We start from the raw sequence: 19,081 nt of genomic DNA, 5'->3' as shown, positions 1-19,081 counted from the left end.
AAAAGAGGGCTGGGGCAATAATACAGCAGATAGGGCTGCACTGGCCTTGCTAGTGACTGACCCAGGTTCAATTCCTCACGTCTGTTCCCAGAGTTCTGCTAAGTGCCTTCCCTGAGGAGAGAGCCCAGAGTAAGCCTTGAGCACCTCAGCTGTGGCCTAAAAACAAAACTATATATATATATATATATATATATATATATATATATATAGGTATAGATGACCAGGGACTAAGAAGAGAAGGAACAAATAGTAAATGCTAATGAGTGTGGAGTTTTCTGAAATAATAAAAACATCATAAAATTGAGGCCCTCCACCGAGATTTAAGTGCAGTGGCCACACATCTGTGGCCTTTCCGCTGCTGCACGAGCATGATCCTGGAGGCCAACAGAACTACTTTGGACACCAGCAGCTCGCAGAAATGTCTCTAGACTGTGAACTGAGCCACTGCCCCATGTGGCAATAGGGGGATAGGGTTTCTCTCTCCAGGATTTTCCATCTTATGAGCACCACAAAAGGGAAGTAAAAGCTTGCAGTGATGCAATTTCTGGCAGAATTTTCCCTGGACTTTATACAGAAATCCAAAACCGCGCAGCTGGGACCTAATATCTCTTAATTGTCAGCAATATGAAACGGTTCCTTTTTAGCAGGTTTGACTTTTGGGGGGAAACTCCAAACAATAATAGTGAGTTTTTTGTTGAAATATTGAAGGTAATCAAAGTGGCAGCCATGTCTCTAGACTGTGAGCTAAGCCATAGCCCCACGCTGGCCGAGGAGAGGAAATATCCTTCTTTCTCGTTTTTTTTTTTCCCTTTTCAGGGAGAAGCGGCGTGGTGTCTGCCATATTATGAGGTCTATTAAGCAGGTACTAACTTGGTGGTGCGGGAAGTGAAAAAAAGAAAAAAAATTATGTACTTGGAACAGCGGGACTTCATATCTCTTCATTCTCAGCAATGGAAAACTAATTATCAAATGCTTCCTTGGCAGTAGGGCTGTCTTTTTTGGGGGGAAACTCCAACAACAATAGTGAGTTTTGTGTTGAAATATGGAATGTAATCAAGGTAAAGAGAAAATGAAGTGAAATTTATCAGTTACGCAGGCAGGGGGGTGGGGGGTGGGAGGTATACTGAGGTTTTTGGTGGTGGAATATGGGCACTGGTGAAGGGATGGGTGTTTGAGTATTGTATAATTGAGACATAAGCCTGAGAACTTTGTAACTTTCCACATGGTGATTCAATAAAATAAATAACTTAATAAAAAAATCATAAAATTTAAATGTCCAGAGTTACTGGTGATGTTGTACAACCTTTTGAATAAACTAAAGAAACTAAAGAGGAGACTTGGAAATAGTAAACGTCATATTTTAGGAAATAAATCTCATTTTTAAATAATGTAGAGACCATTCTTAGCCTCATGGGTCATGTATAGACAGCAAGGTGGATTTGGTGTCAACCCTGTTTTCAGCACAGTTAACAGAAAAGATGGCTTCAGAAAACCTATAATATTTACAAACATGACATACTTCTTAAATTAGAACATGGTCAAAGACAAAACCTTGAAATGCACTGAGCCAGGATTGCCTGGTCTTGGCCCAGGTCTATCCCTGTGCATGTCAGATGGAGCCTCAGAGGGCTCCCCCTCCTGCAGCACCACCAGCTTACCCAGTACCATGACAGCACCTCATCCTCCAGCATGAGCACTGAGCCTCCACTGTTGTCCAAGTATCACTGAAAGTGTCCCCCATCTCTCTGAGCACCACTTGGGAGCCCCCCTCCCAGAAAACAAAAGTGTAGCCAGGGTGGAAAATACTATCTGATGGCAATTTAAAGTTTTGAAAATGGAAGTCATATAGCCTGTCATTAAATTCAGTTATTCTTCTGAAGGTGGACAAAATTTTTTAAAAGGCAGAGGGGGCATAGCAGAGGCTGTTATATAGGACACAACTTTCAAATATTAGCCTTCCTCACCCCATTTTTTGATGCAAAATTCTTTTTAAATTAACCTGCACAGGGGCAGGAAGGATAGTACAGAGGCTGGGGCACTTGCTTTGTATACAGCCAACCTCAGTTTGATACTGGGCACCAGGTATGGCCCCCTGAGCACAGCCAGGAGTGATCCCTGTGCACATAGCCAGGAGTAAGCCCTGAGCACTGCTGGGTATGATCCAAACCATGGCCCCTAAATTTAACACTAATTTATAAATTAATTCACATTTACTGTTGCATTACCTGGAGATGCTTGCTGAATTAACTCAAACCTGGCTAGGAAGCCTGAAAAGAAAAACATTAGATTTTAATATTTTTGAAAATTACCAATCTTTCATTAATTATAAGTTTTAAACTGCTAAACATAATATTTATATTCTTCACAATAGTAACTGTCACACCACCTCAGGTATTTATATATGCAACTTAGAGCGAGAGTAACTGAATTATAAAAAAATAGCATTTCAACTTCTGAAAAGTAATGACAAAAGTGGTACAATATTTTCTCTTAAAAGCATACTCATAAAAGACCTAGAAAGTATCTCAACTGGCAAAGATCATGCCTTGGATATCTGAGTCTCTGGATATGATCCCTGAAACTTCTGGGACAGGTAGATTCCTGGTGACACTTCTAACCATAGCTGGGTGTGGTCCGAATGGTAACCACTATACCCAGCACCACTAGGTATGACCTTGCCCTCTCCCACCTTCAGTACTAAGCATCACTGGGTTTATTCCAATACCATGAATATGGCCCAAGACCTATCTCCCCAGAACTTTTGGGTATGGCCCCCAAGTAACAACAACAAAATGTACTCACAAATCACTAAACAACACACTTTTTGCTTTAAAAAATGGTACTCAGATGGACCTCCAAGCCCCACCAGGAGTGATCCCTGAGCAGCCTGGAGTAAGGCCTGAGCACTTCTGGGTGTGGCCCCAAAACAAAAACAAAAACAAATTAAATTAAAAACATTTTTAAACAATTATGATAACTTGATTTAATAATATTAATGTATGTGTTAAAGTTAATAGAGTAGATCTTAAACATTCTTATCACTAAAAATATGGTATATATTAGATGTAATAAAGGCATCAGCTAACCAACCACATGGTAGGAATCATTTTGGAAAATATAAATGTACAAAGTGAACATATTGTACATCTTAAACTTGCAGAATATGACATCTCAATTAAATCTCAGTAAGACACAAGACAATAAAAATAAAACACATTAATGCATGAAGATGGATTCTTAAACACCAAGCACTTTAAAGCCAAAATAGTCTATCATTTTAGTTTTTCCAAGTGGCAAAAAGGAACAGAGCCTTGTCAACCATCATGTCAGTAGTAAAGTTAAGCATTTCTTTCAAAATGCTCTACATTGCTAACATCCAGTGAATTCTCTCCATATGCCTCTTAGTCGAGTTTAATGATTAGGTTCACTTTTAAGAATGAGGATACCACCACGTCTCCAGGAGTAAAGCATAGTAACTAGAGCAAGGTCATACAGCTAACACTGATGAACTGTAGCTAAACCAAAGCAGCCTGCCCCCAAGGCCTCTGCTATTCCATGTAAGAAACTTCAGTGAAAATGTTCACTCTTTCACCAAATAAGTTTATCAGGATGTTTTACAAATACCTACATAAATTTGCCTGATGAAATGGAAAAACATTCTTCACACTTGCTTTCAATATCAATGAGAAAATAAATCACTAGAAGACCTATTCTCATGTTCTTTTAAAGTATCAGTCCAGACCTGAAGTCAACATTCGGAAATTTTAAAATGGTCCTGATTCTTCTAGTTACTGCTAAATTTCTTTAGGATTTAGAGAAACTTGAAGAAAACTGCACTCTTACAGAGGTAAGAGACATTTAACCTTCCCGCTTCTTAAGATATCATCACAATGGATCATAAGGCTATATAATTCCATTTTTATGAAACATCCAAGAATAAGCAAATCAATAGACAGAAATATTAGTCAGTAGTTGCCTAGGGCTTGAAGGGATGAGATATAATGGGAATAGTGTTCTTTTTGGTTGTGATGAAAAGGTATTAAATTTGACTATGGTAATGATTATACAACTCTGTAAATACACAAAAAAATTATGATAATCAGAAATGCACATCCAGAAAATCTCATCTATATCTACAAAATGTTCTGTAACACAATTAAAAATATTTTATGAATGCTCAAGTTACAAATATGCTTTAGTCCCCCAAGTACAAATATGAATCAAATATGGAAATATCTGGGTGAAGGATGTGACTAAGCAACACAGCATATGCCTTGAAGTTGTAAAGGGCTAGGCTTCAATCCCCAGTAAGCACATACACACACACACACACACACACACACACACACACACACCTTCAAACATGGAAGTATCACAACTAAAAAATAGAGTTTCTGTTTCAATGAATAATAAACACAGAACAGTGGATTCTTTTAGAAAGTACCTACTTTCTAAATTTTCAACTACAGTTCCAGGGTCAATTGCCTTTTCAAATATCTGCAGGAGAAAATAAATTTTCAGTGTTATTAATATACAGAAAGTAAGTATAGATTATGCTCTTCTGAATATTTAACATGTAAAATCCAGTCACATAATACCTCAGGACAGAATAAGAGTAAATGTAACAAGTATAGAGTTAAAAGTTCAACATATGACAATATTATACTTTTTTATATTGACATCTTATGACTATATATGTTATATGATGAAAATTAACACAATTCCAAGAACAAGAAAAATCTGAGTTAATGGAATATACCCACTTACACAAAATATCATCAACTTTACCTAGTCTTAGAACCTCTTGTTAAAAGGTTTGCTGGCATCAATCTCAGAGTCTTACTTGAGTACCTAAAAAAATACCTTGTATACTATAGTCATATTAAAAGTTGTTAACGGAATGAAGCTTATTGGATTTCTAAAGGAATATAAATAAATATTTTATGTATAATACAAAAGAAACACTACACATTAGTGCAGATATCCCTCACTATTTGAAAATTAAAATGCTCTGAAATCCTCTACAAGTTGAAGTGACATAAAACAAAGAAGCAATTACCCTTAATTTATGTGGAATAATTTTTGAGCATTGCTAGAAATCCCCTCCAAAAAAATTACAAAATCGTGGCAAATAACACATAAAACTTAACATAATACCAACATTTACACAGTAAATGCAGAAACAGTATAATAAACACACAGCCTGTATAAAACACTATACAGAAAGGAGTCTAATGGTTCCACTTTCACAGCTTGTGATACTGGCTGACTCTAGAGCTACTTTTTTTTGTCATAAAAGAAAAATTTTCTTCCAGCCTTAGTGTTTGCAAAAATATATACTATATAGGTCCTTCACGAAAATGAATCGGCATAACTGAAACTTTCCAAGAGCAAAGGGACACCTGGAACTTCACTCCCACAGAATCTAAAATACATCTAAAAGATAATCTCTTAAATTGAAAGTGCATCATGAAGTACAAGGAAAACAATGTGATACCTGTCTAGCTCGATTTCTTGCCAAATATGCATATTTTGTCCTAGAGATAAAAGAGCCTGGGATAAGACCAAAATTAAATGCATATGATGCCCTTCTCTCTGAACTTTAGAACTAAGAAACATAAGTTTTCAGTGGAGTTTGACATCTAGCATTAAAGGTCTGATTTAAACAGTTTTTCATCATAAGCATGGTTAAAATATACCTTTGCTCCAAAGCCAGATCTTTTTTGATTACAAAAATAAATATTGTCTCCTATTATCAATTTATTCCTTAACAACTTACCTTATTTGCCAAATGTGGGCAAGGTTAGTTTTCTTTTATTTTATTGCAGTAATTTCATCCCCTCATGTGTAAAGACTTTCTCAAATGTGATCAACATGAACTGTTCAAACACAAAGACTCATACATTTTTAAAAATTTATTATTTATCTAATTGTCTTAGAACATTCAATTCTGAATTACAAAGAAGGTCTAGGGAGGAGAAAATAGTCTCATTACATGCTACAACTATTTGCAACTAAAGAACAGAACAAAAGAAGGCTAGAGTTAACTGAAAGGAAGCTAACAACCCAAATAACTTACACAAGAGGGCAATTTTTCTAATTTTAAAATTATTGACTTAGTTGAATTTTGCATAACCCAAAATTGGTCCATCACTGCAAAGGCATAGATTTGAAAGAGGCAGGGAGTAGAGTCTACAGTGATTTAGGGTCTCACTCTTCCTCCTTACAAATAAAAGAGAGTGAACTATATGATCTACGAGGTCATCAACATGCTGTGATTCTACGATTCATTAATTGGGCATCTTATAAAAAGATGTTTTAAAGTCTTCTCCAGAAATAAAATGGTAATAAATCCAATTAGAAAATCAGGAGGTGGGGTGAAATTTTCACCATCTACTTTTTTATCTCCACCAACATCCAAATGGTAGCAGCATATGCTTTTGACTGAATATTTCAAGGAACGATATCCATTTATTTCTCTTATCACTCCATTTGGTAGACTCTTCTAAGTTCTTAAACCATAATTTATTGAAATATTCTATATAGTCCAAGCCCTTTGGAAAACTAATCCCCATCTCGTCTCACAATCTCCAATTAAAAAGACGGACTGGGGACAAAGAATTAGCTTTGCATGCAGGAGGAGGCCCAAGTTCAATCCTGACACCACATGGTCTTCACTGAGCAACCCCCAAACACCAAGCAGAGAGTAATCCCTGAACACCACCAGGTGTTACCCACAAATAGAAATAAAAATAGATTGGACATTTGCTGGGTATTGCCACAGGGCCTTAAAAGCCTCTCCCTGGAACATTACCAGTCATTCCCTTCCCAAAAAGACTACCTCAATGATAGTTTGGGATAAAATCATTAAACTTAAGGCTAACAAAATTCCAATTCCAAATTCCAAAATAAAAATCTCAAAGAATTATCAGCAATTGCATAGGAGGGAAATTACCACTCTAACGTAAGAAGGTTGTTAACACTTTAACTTTCTTAATCATGACCATATTGACTAGGAGAGAATCTATGGATCAAAGATATAGTAGAGGGATTAAGACACTTGCCTTGTATCCTTACTATTCCCTGGTTCAACCTCTCGAAGGAGCACAGACCCAGGAGTAAGTCCTGAACAACACTGGGTGTGGCCCAAACTCCCCCCTCACTTTTTAAAAATAAAAAATGAAATATAGCATATTGCTAAACCTAAATAAGCAGGTATGACCTAAGGAGAGTCAGTAATCTGAAGGGCTTTCTTGTTTTGCCACACAATTTCAGATAAAGAACTGAACTAAATTGAATCATTATTTTTCTAAAAGTGAATGTAAGAATATTTGTTTCTAAAGTCTGCTATTTTACTAATAATCCCTGTCATAAATGTGATGCAACTGCTTCTAACACTTCCAAAAACATTCAGAAAATGCTTTCTGCTCCAGTTAAAAAAATACCAAGGGAATTCCAAGAATAGAAAATCATCCACCAGGGTATTTAGTACTAGATTGACAGAAACTGGCTCAGACCTAGGTTGAAAGACAAATTCTCCAGCAGCAGTTTTGGACTTTGCTGAGGTGCCTGCAAGTAAGTTTTTAAAACAAAATTTACTAAACAGCTCTGTTAAGAACTGTTTTCGTGGCAGAACCATAAAATGATCTTCAGACAGCAAAATCATAATGTCTCTATTTAGGAAAGAGGAAAAAAAAAATCAAAATCACCTTTTCAAATCTCATGCACTGATGAATCGGAATAGGAAAGACGGGAGAAAAGTAGTCTGTCTCCAGGTATTGATTCAGGATGTAGACCCCGAGGTACACATACTGCTTGCTAGGAAGGAAAACTCCTGGGCAAGAAATCTTGAAAGGAAAAGGGGAGGAGGGGATTATAACAAAACAGGGTTTGTTTGTGTTCTATTCTTTTTTCTCTTCATCACTCACCTCCAAGGTCAAACACACAAACACACACACACACACACACACACACACACACACACATACACACTTCTTCATCACTCACCTCCAAGGTCAAATGTACACAGATACACAGACACACAGACACACAAACACACACACACACACACACACACACACTCACACACTTCTTCACCTATACTTCCCAAGCTAATTACCACCCCACTTCCAGCCCCATTCCGCAAATGGAAAATTGCAGCCTCCTTCCACACATCCGCCAGGTGTCAGGATCGTCCCCGCCAGCCTCTTCTCCCCGCCCCTTCGCGATGGGCGTGCGGAAGCGGAAGCAGCCCGACGGCCGGGAAGCCTCTCTCCAGGCCGCGGGGTCCAGCGGCTGGGGCCGGCCGCCGCGATGCCGAGTCCCCGGAGGAACGTCGAGGGCCGGCCGCAGGGCGCCGCGGTCGCGAGCAGCGGCGGCCCCGGCAGCCCGGCCCACGGCGGCGGCGGCGGCCCCCGGTTCGAGTTCCAGTCCTTGCTCAGCAGCCGCGGCCCCGGAGGAGACCCCACCTGCGCCCGGCTCCGCGCGTCCGAGAGCCCCGTGCACCGCCGCGGCTCCTTCCCGTTGGTAGGGGCCGGTCCCCAGCCGGCGCCTTCGGCCTCGCTGCCCGAGGAGGACCGCATGGACCTGAACCCATCTTTCCTGGACATTGCCCTGCGCTCTCTGCTGGCCATCGACCTGTGGCTCTCCAAGAAGCTGGGCGTGTGCGCCGGGGAGAGCTCGTCCTGGGGCAACATGAGACCCCTGATGAAGCTGCTGGAAATCTCGGGACATGGCATCCCCTGGCTACTGGGCACTGTCTACTGCCTGTCCAGGAGCGACAGTTGGGCCGGGCGCGAGGTACTGATGAACCTGCTCTTCGCCTTGCTGTTGGACCTGCTGCTGGTGAGCCTGATCAAGGGGCTGGTCCGCAGGCGCCGGCCCGCCCACAACCAAATGGACATGTTTTTCACTGTCTCCGTGGACAAGTACTCCTTCCCCTCGGGCCATGCCACCAGGGCCGCCCTGGTGTCACGGTTCATCCTGAACCACCTGGTGCTGGCGATTCCATTGAGGGTGCTGGTGGTACTGTGGGCTTTCATCCTGGGCCTCTCCAGGGTCATGCTGGGACGGCACAACGTCAGTGACGTGGCTTTTGGCTTTTTTCTGGGCTACATGACTTACAGCATTGTGGACTATTGCTGGCTCTCACCACATAATGCTGCGGTCCTCTTTGGATTTTGGAACCAATAATGACCCAACTTTTTCATGATGGCACCAGGAGATCTGAAGGCTTCCATATAAGATGATGCTGACATAAATCCGCATCCTTCTAGCTTGCCTCTCTTAAGACATTTCAGTCCCCATTTGGATTGGGATTTGGGGTGTCATACCTCCTTGAAAAAAAACCCTCTATTATATACCATTAATATTCATTGAGTATATATCTCCATGATACTGTAAAGAAGTCAAGCTGGGGTGATTACAACCTTGATGATTTTTAATAGTTGACATCAGTAAAATTTGTGTTGTGGTAACCCCATCAACATATCACTTGCAATTTAAACTTTGAAAAAATATTAAGTATACATGCAGATGAACCACTTATTAATCCTAGTCTTTTTCCTGAAGTATATTTAAACTATACTTTAAGCGGCTAAGACAAATATTTCTGTAGTTTATTCCCTGAAGATTTGTTGCTACGTTTGGGGAGATTTCTTCTTAACCCTGATTTTCTTGGTAAGCTTGTGCACTTTATTGTCTTTCCCATCTTTGCAGATTGGGTAGTAAGAACAGAGATTATAGTATATGCCTTTCTTTCCTTTACCTCTTCAAAATAAGTATTTAAAATATCCTTTTTCTTTCTATTAAATACTTTCAGAATTCTGAAACCCAACTTAAAGCAGCACTTAAAAACTGGGCTTATCTATAGAGGAAAGGATGGGACTATGGCCTCATGTCTAATTTTGTTAGCTAATAGTTGGCTTGACATGACAGAAAAGCCAAGTCACTAGGAAAGTGAGAGGAATGGAAAGCTTGTGAGTTATAAAACTGATCCCTTATATCAATGGACCAACAAAGGAGAAGGGGGTCCCTATTGTCTGTCAAATATCTGCTGAATCTCTGCTGAATAAAGAGTGCTTTCTCTTTAATATGAAAAAATACCCTAAATCTTTGCAATGTCAGCTTTCTTATACATTCCAAGAGGATGCCCCTATATTTTAATGGCTTCTCATAGAATTCCATTCCCTATATAGAGCAAATTTATGGTAACAGTATTTACAGTGTGCCTGCTGACACACCTAGGTACAAAATGTAACTAAGTCATAAACTTTTATTTAACGTCCCTTTACATTTAAATCAGCTAATGGACCCTCTCCAAATCACAAGACTAAATATTACAAATGCAGAGTAGAGGGACATTATTCTTTGAGCCAACGCATTGTTCTGCTCATAGTTCTTTGATGAGGGAACAATGAAAAGGGCATAGGATTTAAATGCTGCTCTACCTGAAAATAAGAACCTTTAAGTTACCTTTAGAACTGGTGTCTTCAGCTATGTTAATGAGCAGTGATTTTTGTTTCTAAATGTAGGGTTATGATGGAGAATGCCTTATCATAAGAGGGTTCTTAATGGGTGGGTGCATAATTTTCTGTGGATGAGAGGCACCTGGAAAGAGTAATAGCTGCTCTACAAAATAAAATTATTAAAATGAAATAAAATGAGATTCTTTACATCTCCTCAACATCCTGAACACAGACTACCTCTTCACTTACTGATTACGCCAAACTGTGACACCTATTCAGTTTAACCTTAGAGACATCCTTTATTTTAATTAGAAGAAATTCAATCCAGATATTTGGAAGCAGTGACATTGCCTCATACAGGGTTGAAAAGTCTGAATATTGGGGGTTCTTAGTAATAGTGCTGGAATTTCCTGTTTTATCTGCTGCAGTCTGAGCTTCTTGACTCTTAATATCTTAAAGCACTGATCAATTTACCTGATGTTTGGGGGACATTTTAAGAACCATAGAGTAGAAAATTTATTTTGCTGTAAATTTAATTGTGCACTAAGGAATGCCTTTAATAAATCCAAATAAAACTACCAGTGCTGTTGAATAAAGTGAGTTGATCATTTCTGCCTTCATGAAGAGAATGATTTATTACTCGGGATGAAACTGCGTCGTTCTGATACAGCACAACTAATCGAGTCTGGCTCTTTGTTGGCAGCTAAGCGGGGGGCGATCCAAGAAACATTGATTATCTTTGTTTCTAAGCTACATATACGATTGAAGCCACAGCATTCATTACATGTACTGAAGTTAACCAGATTTTCTTTGGCCAATACCTGTTGGCAGTACACATTTCACCAAGTCCAGTAGGGAACCCCCTATAGTTCGAAGACAAGTCTGCCTAACAGGCTATCAGTAACTACAGTTGGAAGAGTTGGAGAAATGCAAGTTGAATAAGAGAAAACACTGCAATTAGAACAATGTGTTACTCTGCCTCAGCACCTCATTTAAGCAGGACTTGGCGGGTAATTGTTGATTAGATTAGTTGATTTCCCTTTTGGAGTTAGCAAGGCAGAGCCATTGCTAGTGGGGAAATAGCTTAGCAAATAATTTGTTCACAGGGTGGCAAATAATCAAGAACGGACAGGGCCTTTTTGAAATTAAGTTCACCCCTAATTATCTAAAGGAGAGGTTATTAAATTCACAAATCTTAATATTAGGAAAGAAAATTCTTATTAGACTTAACGTGGGGTTATTTTTAGAGAAGTAAACGCTAAGAAGCATTCACTTTTAGAGGTGAAAGGTGGAAGGGCTTGAATTGACTTAAATCAGGAAAGACCACGGTAGTGAATCTCAGGGATAAAGGTAGGATTTGTCCTAAGAGATGAAGACCGCAGGGCCTTGGGAGGGGCCTAAGAGAATACAGTGGGTAAGGCCCTATCTTTGCACGCGTCCAACCGGGGTTCCAGACCCGATATCCCTCAGAGTTCCCCAGGTCCGCCAGGAGTGATTCCTGAGCAACGCCGGGTGTGGCCCAAAAACAAACAAACAAAACCTTGGGAAAGTCTGATTTGGAGGAGAGGACTGTTGATCTCTTACCGCCCGGATCTGCAGCTCCACCACCACCTCCAGAGGCATCGTTCCCTGCGTGGGCAAAAGTACTGAAATGAAATGATCCTCTAGTCCAGCGCCTTGCTTCAATTTCAGTCCCTGGAGCAAGTATTCCCAGCGGCTTCCCCTGGCCCCTCGGGCCTCCAGGTCCCCATCCGTCCCACCCCCACCCCAGCCAGGTCCCTCCCACCCAGAAGGCCCCCACACTAACGCGAGCCTGAGTCCAAGCTTCCAGAAGTCGGAAGCGTCGCGTTGCCCTGGACACTCCAATGCGCCACCTTCCATGCGGAACTCCGGGCGGCGGCGAGCGTGTGCCAGCCCCTCCGCGCTGCGGCCTCGCGCCGCGCATCAGGCGGTGCCGGGGCTGGGCGCCCCGGGGACCTGGCCACACCCCGCGCGGTGGCTGGTCCAGGCGCTGCAGAAGAGTCTTGGTTTCCTCTTCCCCTTGCTTTTCCTTCTACTCTCTTAAAGGTCCTCTAGTCTGTAAATTGTTTCACAGGGCCCGTTCCAAAAGTAGAATGCGCATAGGTGTTCTAATTAAAACACCACCGACATTTCAAAGCTCATCAACCCCAAACCCAGGAATTTTGGTAATGATACTAATGAAAATAGTGTGTGTCGGGGGAGGAGGGGGGAAGGAGTAGCACAGGGGTCTACACACTTGCTTTACCAGGGCAGCTCGGTGCAGAGGGTTCCCCAGCAGAGAGGCCAGTGTGAGGGTAAGAGGGAGGGAGGGGGATGGGGAGAGAGAAAGGCAGGCTCAAACTTTAGTATCCTGAATTATTTAGTAGTGATCCCTGAGCACAGAGACATGAGTAAGCCCTGAGCAATGCAGAGAGGGTGACAAAAACAATAAATAGTAATAGTAGTATAATAATGTATCTTGCCCCTAAAAATACTCTTGCTTATGAAATGTAATGTCCTCATGCTTAGTTGGAAAACATGGCTCTATAAAAAAAATGAGAAATAAAACATACACTCATTAGAAATACAGATTAGTGGCTGGAGCAATAGTACAGCCATGGAAGGGAGGGATGGAGGGAGGGAGAAAGGAAGGAAGGAAGGAAGGAAGGAAGGAAGGAAGGAAGGAAGGAAGGAAGGAAGGAAGGAAGGAAGGAAGGAAGGGAGGGAGGGAGGGAGGGAGGGAGGGAGGGAGGAAGGAAGGAAGGAAGGAAGGAAGGAAGGAAGGAAGGAAGGAAGGAAGGAAGGAAGGAGGGAGGGAAGCAAGGAAGGTAGGTTGGCTTAAAAGTTTAGTATCCTGTATTAAGCAGCACAACATAAATAATTGTCAGTCTCTTATTTTCTGGGTTTAGTTTAACCTAAGGCGTGCTTGAATAACGTGATCTCTCTATAGATGGCTAATATATTTGCTAAAACCAGATTTACACTAAAAATAGAGATGGCAAGCAATTTCTTCTGGCTATGGAAAATTGCTTTTTTTTTTTCTTTCCTTATTTCCTGTTTTTGATACCTACTATGATGGAAGGGAAGGAATGGCTACTTCCAGCTAGTATGAAAAATCTGGTGAGGTTTGGGTGGGGGTGGGGGGGTGCCTGCTGCCTCCCTAGGGAAAAACATCTTAAATTGTGGTGAGTCACTTATGTCTGCTAATATTTTGCATTGGGGGTTTATGCAATTGCAGAAATGCAAATGGAGAAGGTTGTACTGTACAGAGATAAGAACTAGGTGTTCCCTTAGGTCATTGGAGTTTCTCTCCCTGGAAGGGGAAAAATAACTCAATATAGTAAAGGAGGGTACATTGTGTGCTCACCAATCTCTGGTTTTCTTTTTTTCTGAATACCAGGAGGCACACAGGAACTGGGCTCCCAACAGTATCCAGAACACTCCTTTGTGAGCTCACAACAGATATTGACATCCAGGATAATAAAGGGATATAAAGGGACGGGCCCTGTACTGACCCTTGCAGCTAAATCAGCAACACCAATGCTAAGACATCAAAGACAGTGACAACCAAAAATGGATAAGCGAACTGGGGTATAATGAAAGGAATCAGTCTTTACTGATGGGCTAGACACCATGGGCTGGACACATAGCATATGCTAACTCATTTCATCGTATCACTCTTTGTGGTTGTGTTACTGCCATCCCTATTTTTAAATGCAGGTTCTGAGAGCAGGCAGCCTTTTGCTTAAGGCCACAGAGCTAAAGGGGAGCAGCCAAATTTGAATCCAGGTGTGCTCTAGTACATCATGCCCCCTGCAACATAGTGGGGAACCCTGGCATCCTGTTTTTCCCTAGAGGCACTCTGCCCCAGCTTATGTTCTTCCTAGTCTTACTGGACTCTCTTCATTCAACTGAACCTCTAGTGATAAAAACTATTCTACTTGCTCAGCTCCTAGCCTTCTTCTGGGTCCCTCAAATTTACTGACACATTATCTGTCTGCTTCTGTTTAACTTCTACCTGACTAGGCAGTTTCCTTGTCTATCCTTCTCTATTCTACTCTTTGTCCAGGGTGTCATCCAGTGTAAATAGGGATTAACACATGTACACAGATTAACTTCTCCCTTCTGCTTGTTCTAACCAGGTAGGATTTCACCATTATAGATATATGTATCTCCTCTTCAAGTAACTGTTGCAAGGACAATTTTACATTAATTTCTATGATTGTTGATTACTATTAGTCTCCACAAACTGTAAGTTCTGCATGACTAAGCACATTTTAAATACCTACTAGCAATGCTCAATAAATACCTTCAAATAGATGTTCAATACAGATATGACCAAATGAGAATATGCAGTTGAATGTACTACAGGTAAAGAGAGGTCATCATCTGAGGATAGACTGTGTGCAGAATGAGAAAGGATCAGGTGCAGCTTCTCTGTTCATCTGCAATGAGGGTATTAAATAAATTGATAGTAAATATTTCCACTCTTAACTCCCCACACAGAATCACCTGAGGCTTTTTTCTGGTGGAGATGTGAAAGTTACCTCTGGCCCATCTTGCAAAGTGGTTAATCATTACCTCACTCCTGAACAAACCCATTCAAGAACTGGATACCACCTCCAGAAACTGGTTTTCTTACCTGTGTAGGTAATACTTGGTGACAGTAAACAAATACCATTGAACAACTTTTATCCTCAAAGTGTTTCTACTGAACAGCCTGGTCAGCAGTGACATCAGCATTGCAGAAATGACACAGCGGCATATCCTGACCTACTCATATCCATGCCTCAAATGGAAATTTCCCCAAAAGTTAACACAAAAGCATTGCAGTCAGATTACTGTGGCTGAGACTTCCCTTTCAACAACAAAAAATATATAATGCATGAAATTGTATACTTATCAAATAATGTAAGAAGAATTCATATATGGGAAGGAAACTTTTTAAGTTTTCTTTTGTTTTGGAGCCACACTAGCAGTAAGCTAGTGTGAGTGTGAGTATGAGTGTGAGTAAGCTGGGGACTTACTCCTGGCTCTGCATTCAGGGATCACTTCATCAGGCTCAGGGCACCATACAGGGTGCCAGGGATTGAATCCAGGTCAGCCATGTGTAAGGAAAGCACCCTACCCACTATAATATTGCTCCAGCTCCATGGGAAAGAAACTATTTTTTTAGAATTTAGTCGGGATGGTGGGAAAACACATCCTCAGTGGGACTATAAATAGACATAATTTTCTATACTGCTGTAACAAATTACCACAAACTTAGTGATTCAAAACTAGACACATTTATTATTTTACGGTTTTTTGGAATCCAACACACCTCTGAGCTAAAAGCAAGATGTCAACAAGGCTGCCTGTCTTACCTTTGCTTTCTAGCTTCTGTGAGATAACCATTCCTGTACCTTCCAAGCCATTCATATTGTGGCACAGATTTTTTTAGTGCTGCCATTTCTCTGGTTCTTTGGAGGTGTGGGTTCAGGGAATGCAGGAACCATTCCCAGTGATACTAGTCTAACCAGGCTGATGGTTCTGTGCTAGGACTGAAGGATGTAGTAGTGCTGTTGATAATTCCAGTGCCTGAGATCACCATGGCCATGCTGTAGTGCTCAGGGGTCTTCCCTAAGTATATACAGGAACCTCCCTGGTTTCTATATACACTTTAAGTACATAAAAATATATGCTACAGGGAGCAATATTTCAGTGGGTAGGGTGTTTGCCTTGCACGTGGCCTACCCAGTGGCCCTCTGAGCCCACCAGGAGTGATTCCTGAGCACAGAGTGAGGAACAAACCCTGAGCACCGCTGGGTGTGGTCCTCCCCAAAAACCAACACAGCATTATACTTGAACTAAAAAACACTTGAAACAGGTGGGAACGATAGTACAGGTGGCAAGACACTTATCTCGTATGCTGCCAACCCCGGTTGCACATACAGTCCCCCAGAACTGCCGGGGTAATTACTGAGAACAGAGGTAGCAATATCCCCTGAACATAGCAAGATCTGTCCCCCAAATCTAAATTCCACCCCCCCCAAAGTGAAAACCATAACAACCTTCACACACTTTTATCTAAGAAAGCTTTTTTGGATCATTTTCAGCAGTTTATTTATAGTAAATAATACAAAATAAATTATTTTGGTTCTGCCTTGGGGCAGGGATTTGGGTTTGGGATAGAAATACCCGAAATATGATGGTGGGAAGGTGTAATGGTGGTGGGATTGGTGTTGAATATTAAATGTACTCAAATATTGTGAACTTCTTTAAAAAATGAAATAATTAAAAAAACTGAAAACCATCTAAATGTTCATTAAGTAGGGTCAGTTTAAATCAAATATAGTTAAGCCTCAAGATAGAATACTATTCAGGATGGAAAAAGAATAAATCAGTTTTAAATCCCATCAGTAAATGGTGAATCTTTAAATGGATTAAAGAAGAAAAGAGCATAAAATGAATGTGAAGTATGCTGCTGCCATTTAGAAGGGATGATGACTATAATAACTGCATATATATATTTAGAATATGCCCAAAAGGAGTCATTATGAACTGAGTAAGTGGTTCATGGGGAAGAAAACCTGAAATAGAAATGTCAAAAAATTCTTTCTTTCCATTTAGTACTCTCGTGTATGTAAAACCCCTATCGGAGAGCCTGACAAGCTACCGAGAGTATTGCGCCCGCACGGCAGAGCCTGGCAAGCTACCTGTGGTGTATTGGATATGCCAAAAACAGTAACAATAAGTCTCACAATGAGAGACGTTACTGGTGCCCGCTCAAACAAATCGATTAGCAACGGGATGACAGTGACAGTGTATGTAAAAAATATTTTTGCCAAATATTTGCGTGATTTAATCAAAAAGAGAAACAAATTAAGGTAAGTAGAAAACATGAAACAGTCAAAAGGATAAATCTGGGGAGATAGGAAGGATCAGAATCTTAGGGGGCTGCATCCTATGTGCCACAGGCCATGAAAACATCCATGCAAGGATGGCAGCCTCTTCTGCCTCCGGTGCAGGGTTTCTTTTCCTGTGATTCTTGGTTTTCTCAGGACTTCTGAAGTCATTGAAATTTCAAACCTCTTTCCAACAAATGCCCATCATTTTCACCAGAAGCATATCGTTTTCATCAGAGTCTAGAAGCAGTAGCATTAGAACATACCTGCCCTCTGTCCTGCATCATACAGCCATGCAAGGGTCTATCTTCTTCCTGTCACATTCATGCTTATTTTATAGAGTCAGTTATCTTTCCTAGGGCAACTTTATTCAATAATGAGTAGAGGGAAAAGCCCTTTAAAGTCTTTATCAAGTCCATTAGTTTGTATCAGTAGACACATTTGTTAGGCCCTACATTCTGTTAAGCTGGTGAATTATTCATTAGTAATGTGAATAATGCCAGAAGATTGAGTTTCCAAAGTGAGTTCTTCATTAGCATCTTTTGAGAAAAGCCTGAATAGGAGAAGAAGAAAAAATCAAAGACATGAAACATGTTGAATTATTCAGCCATACTGAGTTTCTAGTTTTCTTTTCCTTAAAAAAAATAACTCCCATGGTAAGAAATAAGACTCAGTTATAAAACCCATGATATAATTGTGTTTTATATTTGGTTTTTCCAAAGTCTTATATGAAATGTTCTTCAAAGTTTCATTTACTCACAGTCTGATATGTAGAGAAACAAGTTTACCTTTCTGAGTTTTACTGTGAATATATGTAAGTTCTCAATGATAGGCAGTTCTTTCCTTAGTTCTCATAAATTTCATAAGGATGAAGTTTATCTTTTTTTAAAGTTCATATGGGAGCTGGGAAGATAACTTAAAGGGCTGCAGTGCATGCTGTGCATGCAAGAGCCCTAGCATCTATCCCCAGTGCTAAATGATTCTGCAAGCACCAAGCTGGGAGTATGCCTTAAGTAGCACCACGTGTGGCCCCCCCCCTTAACCCCCCAAAAATCAGGCTGCTAGATGAATCCCCTGATAGATTTTATCATTACAAAAAGTTCTGATATGGAAAGTATCTTTGGAGCACTTTTACTGTAATGTTGATTTTGAATCTAATAAGGCCACTAGAGCTGCATTGTCTATATAAACATATATGAGTGTTTAAATTTAAATGAACTAAAGTAAATAAAATTAGAATTTTCTTCCTCACACACTCACTCATACTAGTCACATTTCAAATGCTCAAACCACAAGCGGTAAGTCACTACCACCACAATGGATAGCGCAAGTAGACTAAGTCAATCTAACTTCTTTCAAGGAAATATGACGGCCTAGAAAATAATGTTGATGGTGCCACAAGAAAACAAACAGGCATGTCAATATTATGAAAAAACTGGGAAAATAGGACAAATGACCTCATTTGTTTAAAACAAATCAATGATATATTTTTAAGAGGAAAATGGAAATGCTCTTATTTGAAATATACTTAAGAGAACTGACAACGAAATACTATCTGTGGATTTTTGGGGGACCCTGGTTCAAACAAACTTAAGGACAATACTTGAATAATATTTTGGTTTCCTCAAATTTCTAAACTAGGAGAAATTTTACTATGCATTAAGACAACAGATTAAGACATAACTAGGCAAATGGGTAGGGTCTAAGAGATAGCACAGCCGGTAAGGT

General features: G+C 40.4%; 2 protein-coding genes across 7 annotated transcripts in view; one reads left to right on the top strand and one right to left on the bottom strand.

Moving 5' to 3' along the window:
- Positions 1–12,402, bottom strand: part of SPATA6L (spermatogenesis associated 6 like) — a 53,577-nt gene extending 41,175 nt beyond the window's left edge. For 2 of the 6 annotated variants that reach the window (XM_055121739.1, XM_055121915.1), the window contains exons 1-5: positions 12,274–12,402; positions 12,051–12,095; positions 7,710–7,847; positions 4,449–4,497; positions 2,226–2,267 (exon numbers count right to left, since the gene is read on the bottom strand). In XM_055121739.1, the coding sequence (XP_054977714.1) occupies positions 2,226–2,267; positions 4,449–4,497; positions 7,710–7,847; positions 12,051–12,089 (268 nt within the window). In that variant the 5' untranslated portion in view covers positions 12,090–12,095; positions 12,274–12,402. Of the gene's footprint in view, positions 1–2,225; positions 2,268–2,802; positions 2,882–4,448; positions 4,498–7,709; positions 7,848–8,119; positions 8,261–12,050; positions 12,096–12,273 lie in introns of those variants that run through there. The other 4 variants (XM_055121851.1, XM_055121787.1, XM_055121979.1 and 1 more) reach the window with 4 other exon arrangements.
- PLPP6 (phospholipid phosphatase 6) lies at positions 8,240–11,078 on the top strand. Its single transcript, XM_055122122.1, has one exon. The coding sequence runs from the start codon at positions 8,314–8,316 to the stop codon at positions 9,190–9,192; it is 879 nt and encodes a 292-aa protein (XP_054978097.1). The 5' UTR covers positions 8,240–8,313; the 3' UTR covers positions 9,193–11,078.
- Positions 12,403–19,081: the final 6,679 nt, after the last annotated feature.

The sequence above is a fragment of the Sorex araneus genome, chromosome 1 (genome assembly GCF_027595985.1).
Source record: "Sorex araneus isolate mSorAra2 chromosome 1, mSorAra2.pri, whole genome shotgun sequence".
NCBI classification, from domain to species: domain Eukaryota; kingdom Metazoa; phylum Chordata; class Mammalia; order Eulipotyphla; family Soricidae; genus Sorex; species Sorex araneus.
Note: the sequence above shows the minus strand (reverse complement) of the source record. Positions and strands in the feature narration are given on the sequence as shown.

Coding starts and splice junctions, on each gene's coding strand:
- PLPP6 (XM_055122122.1), top strand. CDS start 8,314: ATGCCGAGTCCCCGGAGGAACGTCGAGGGCCGGCCGCAGGGCGCCGCG.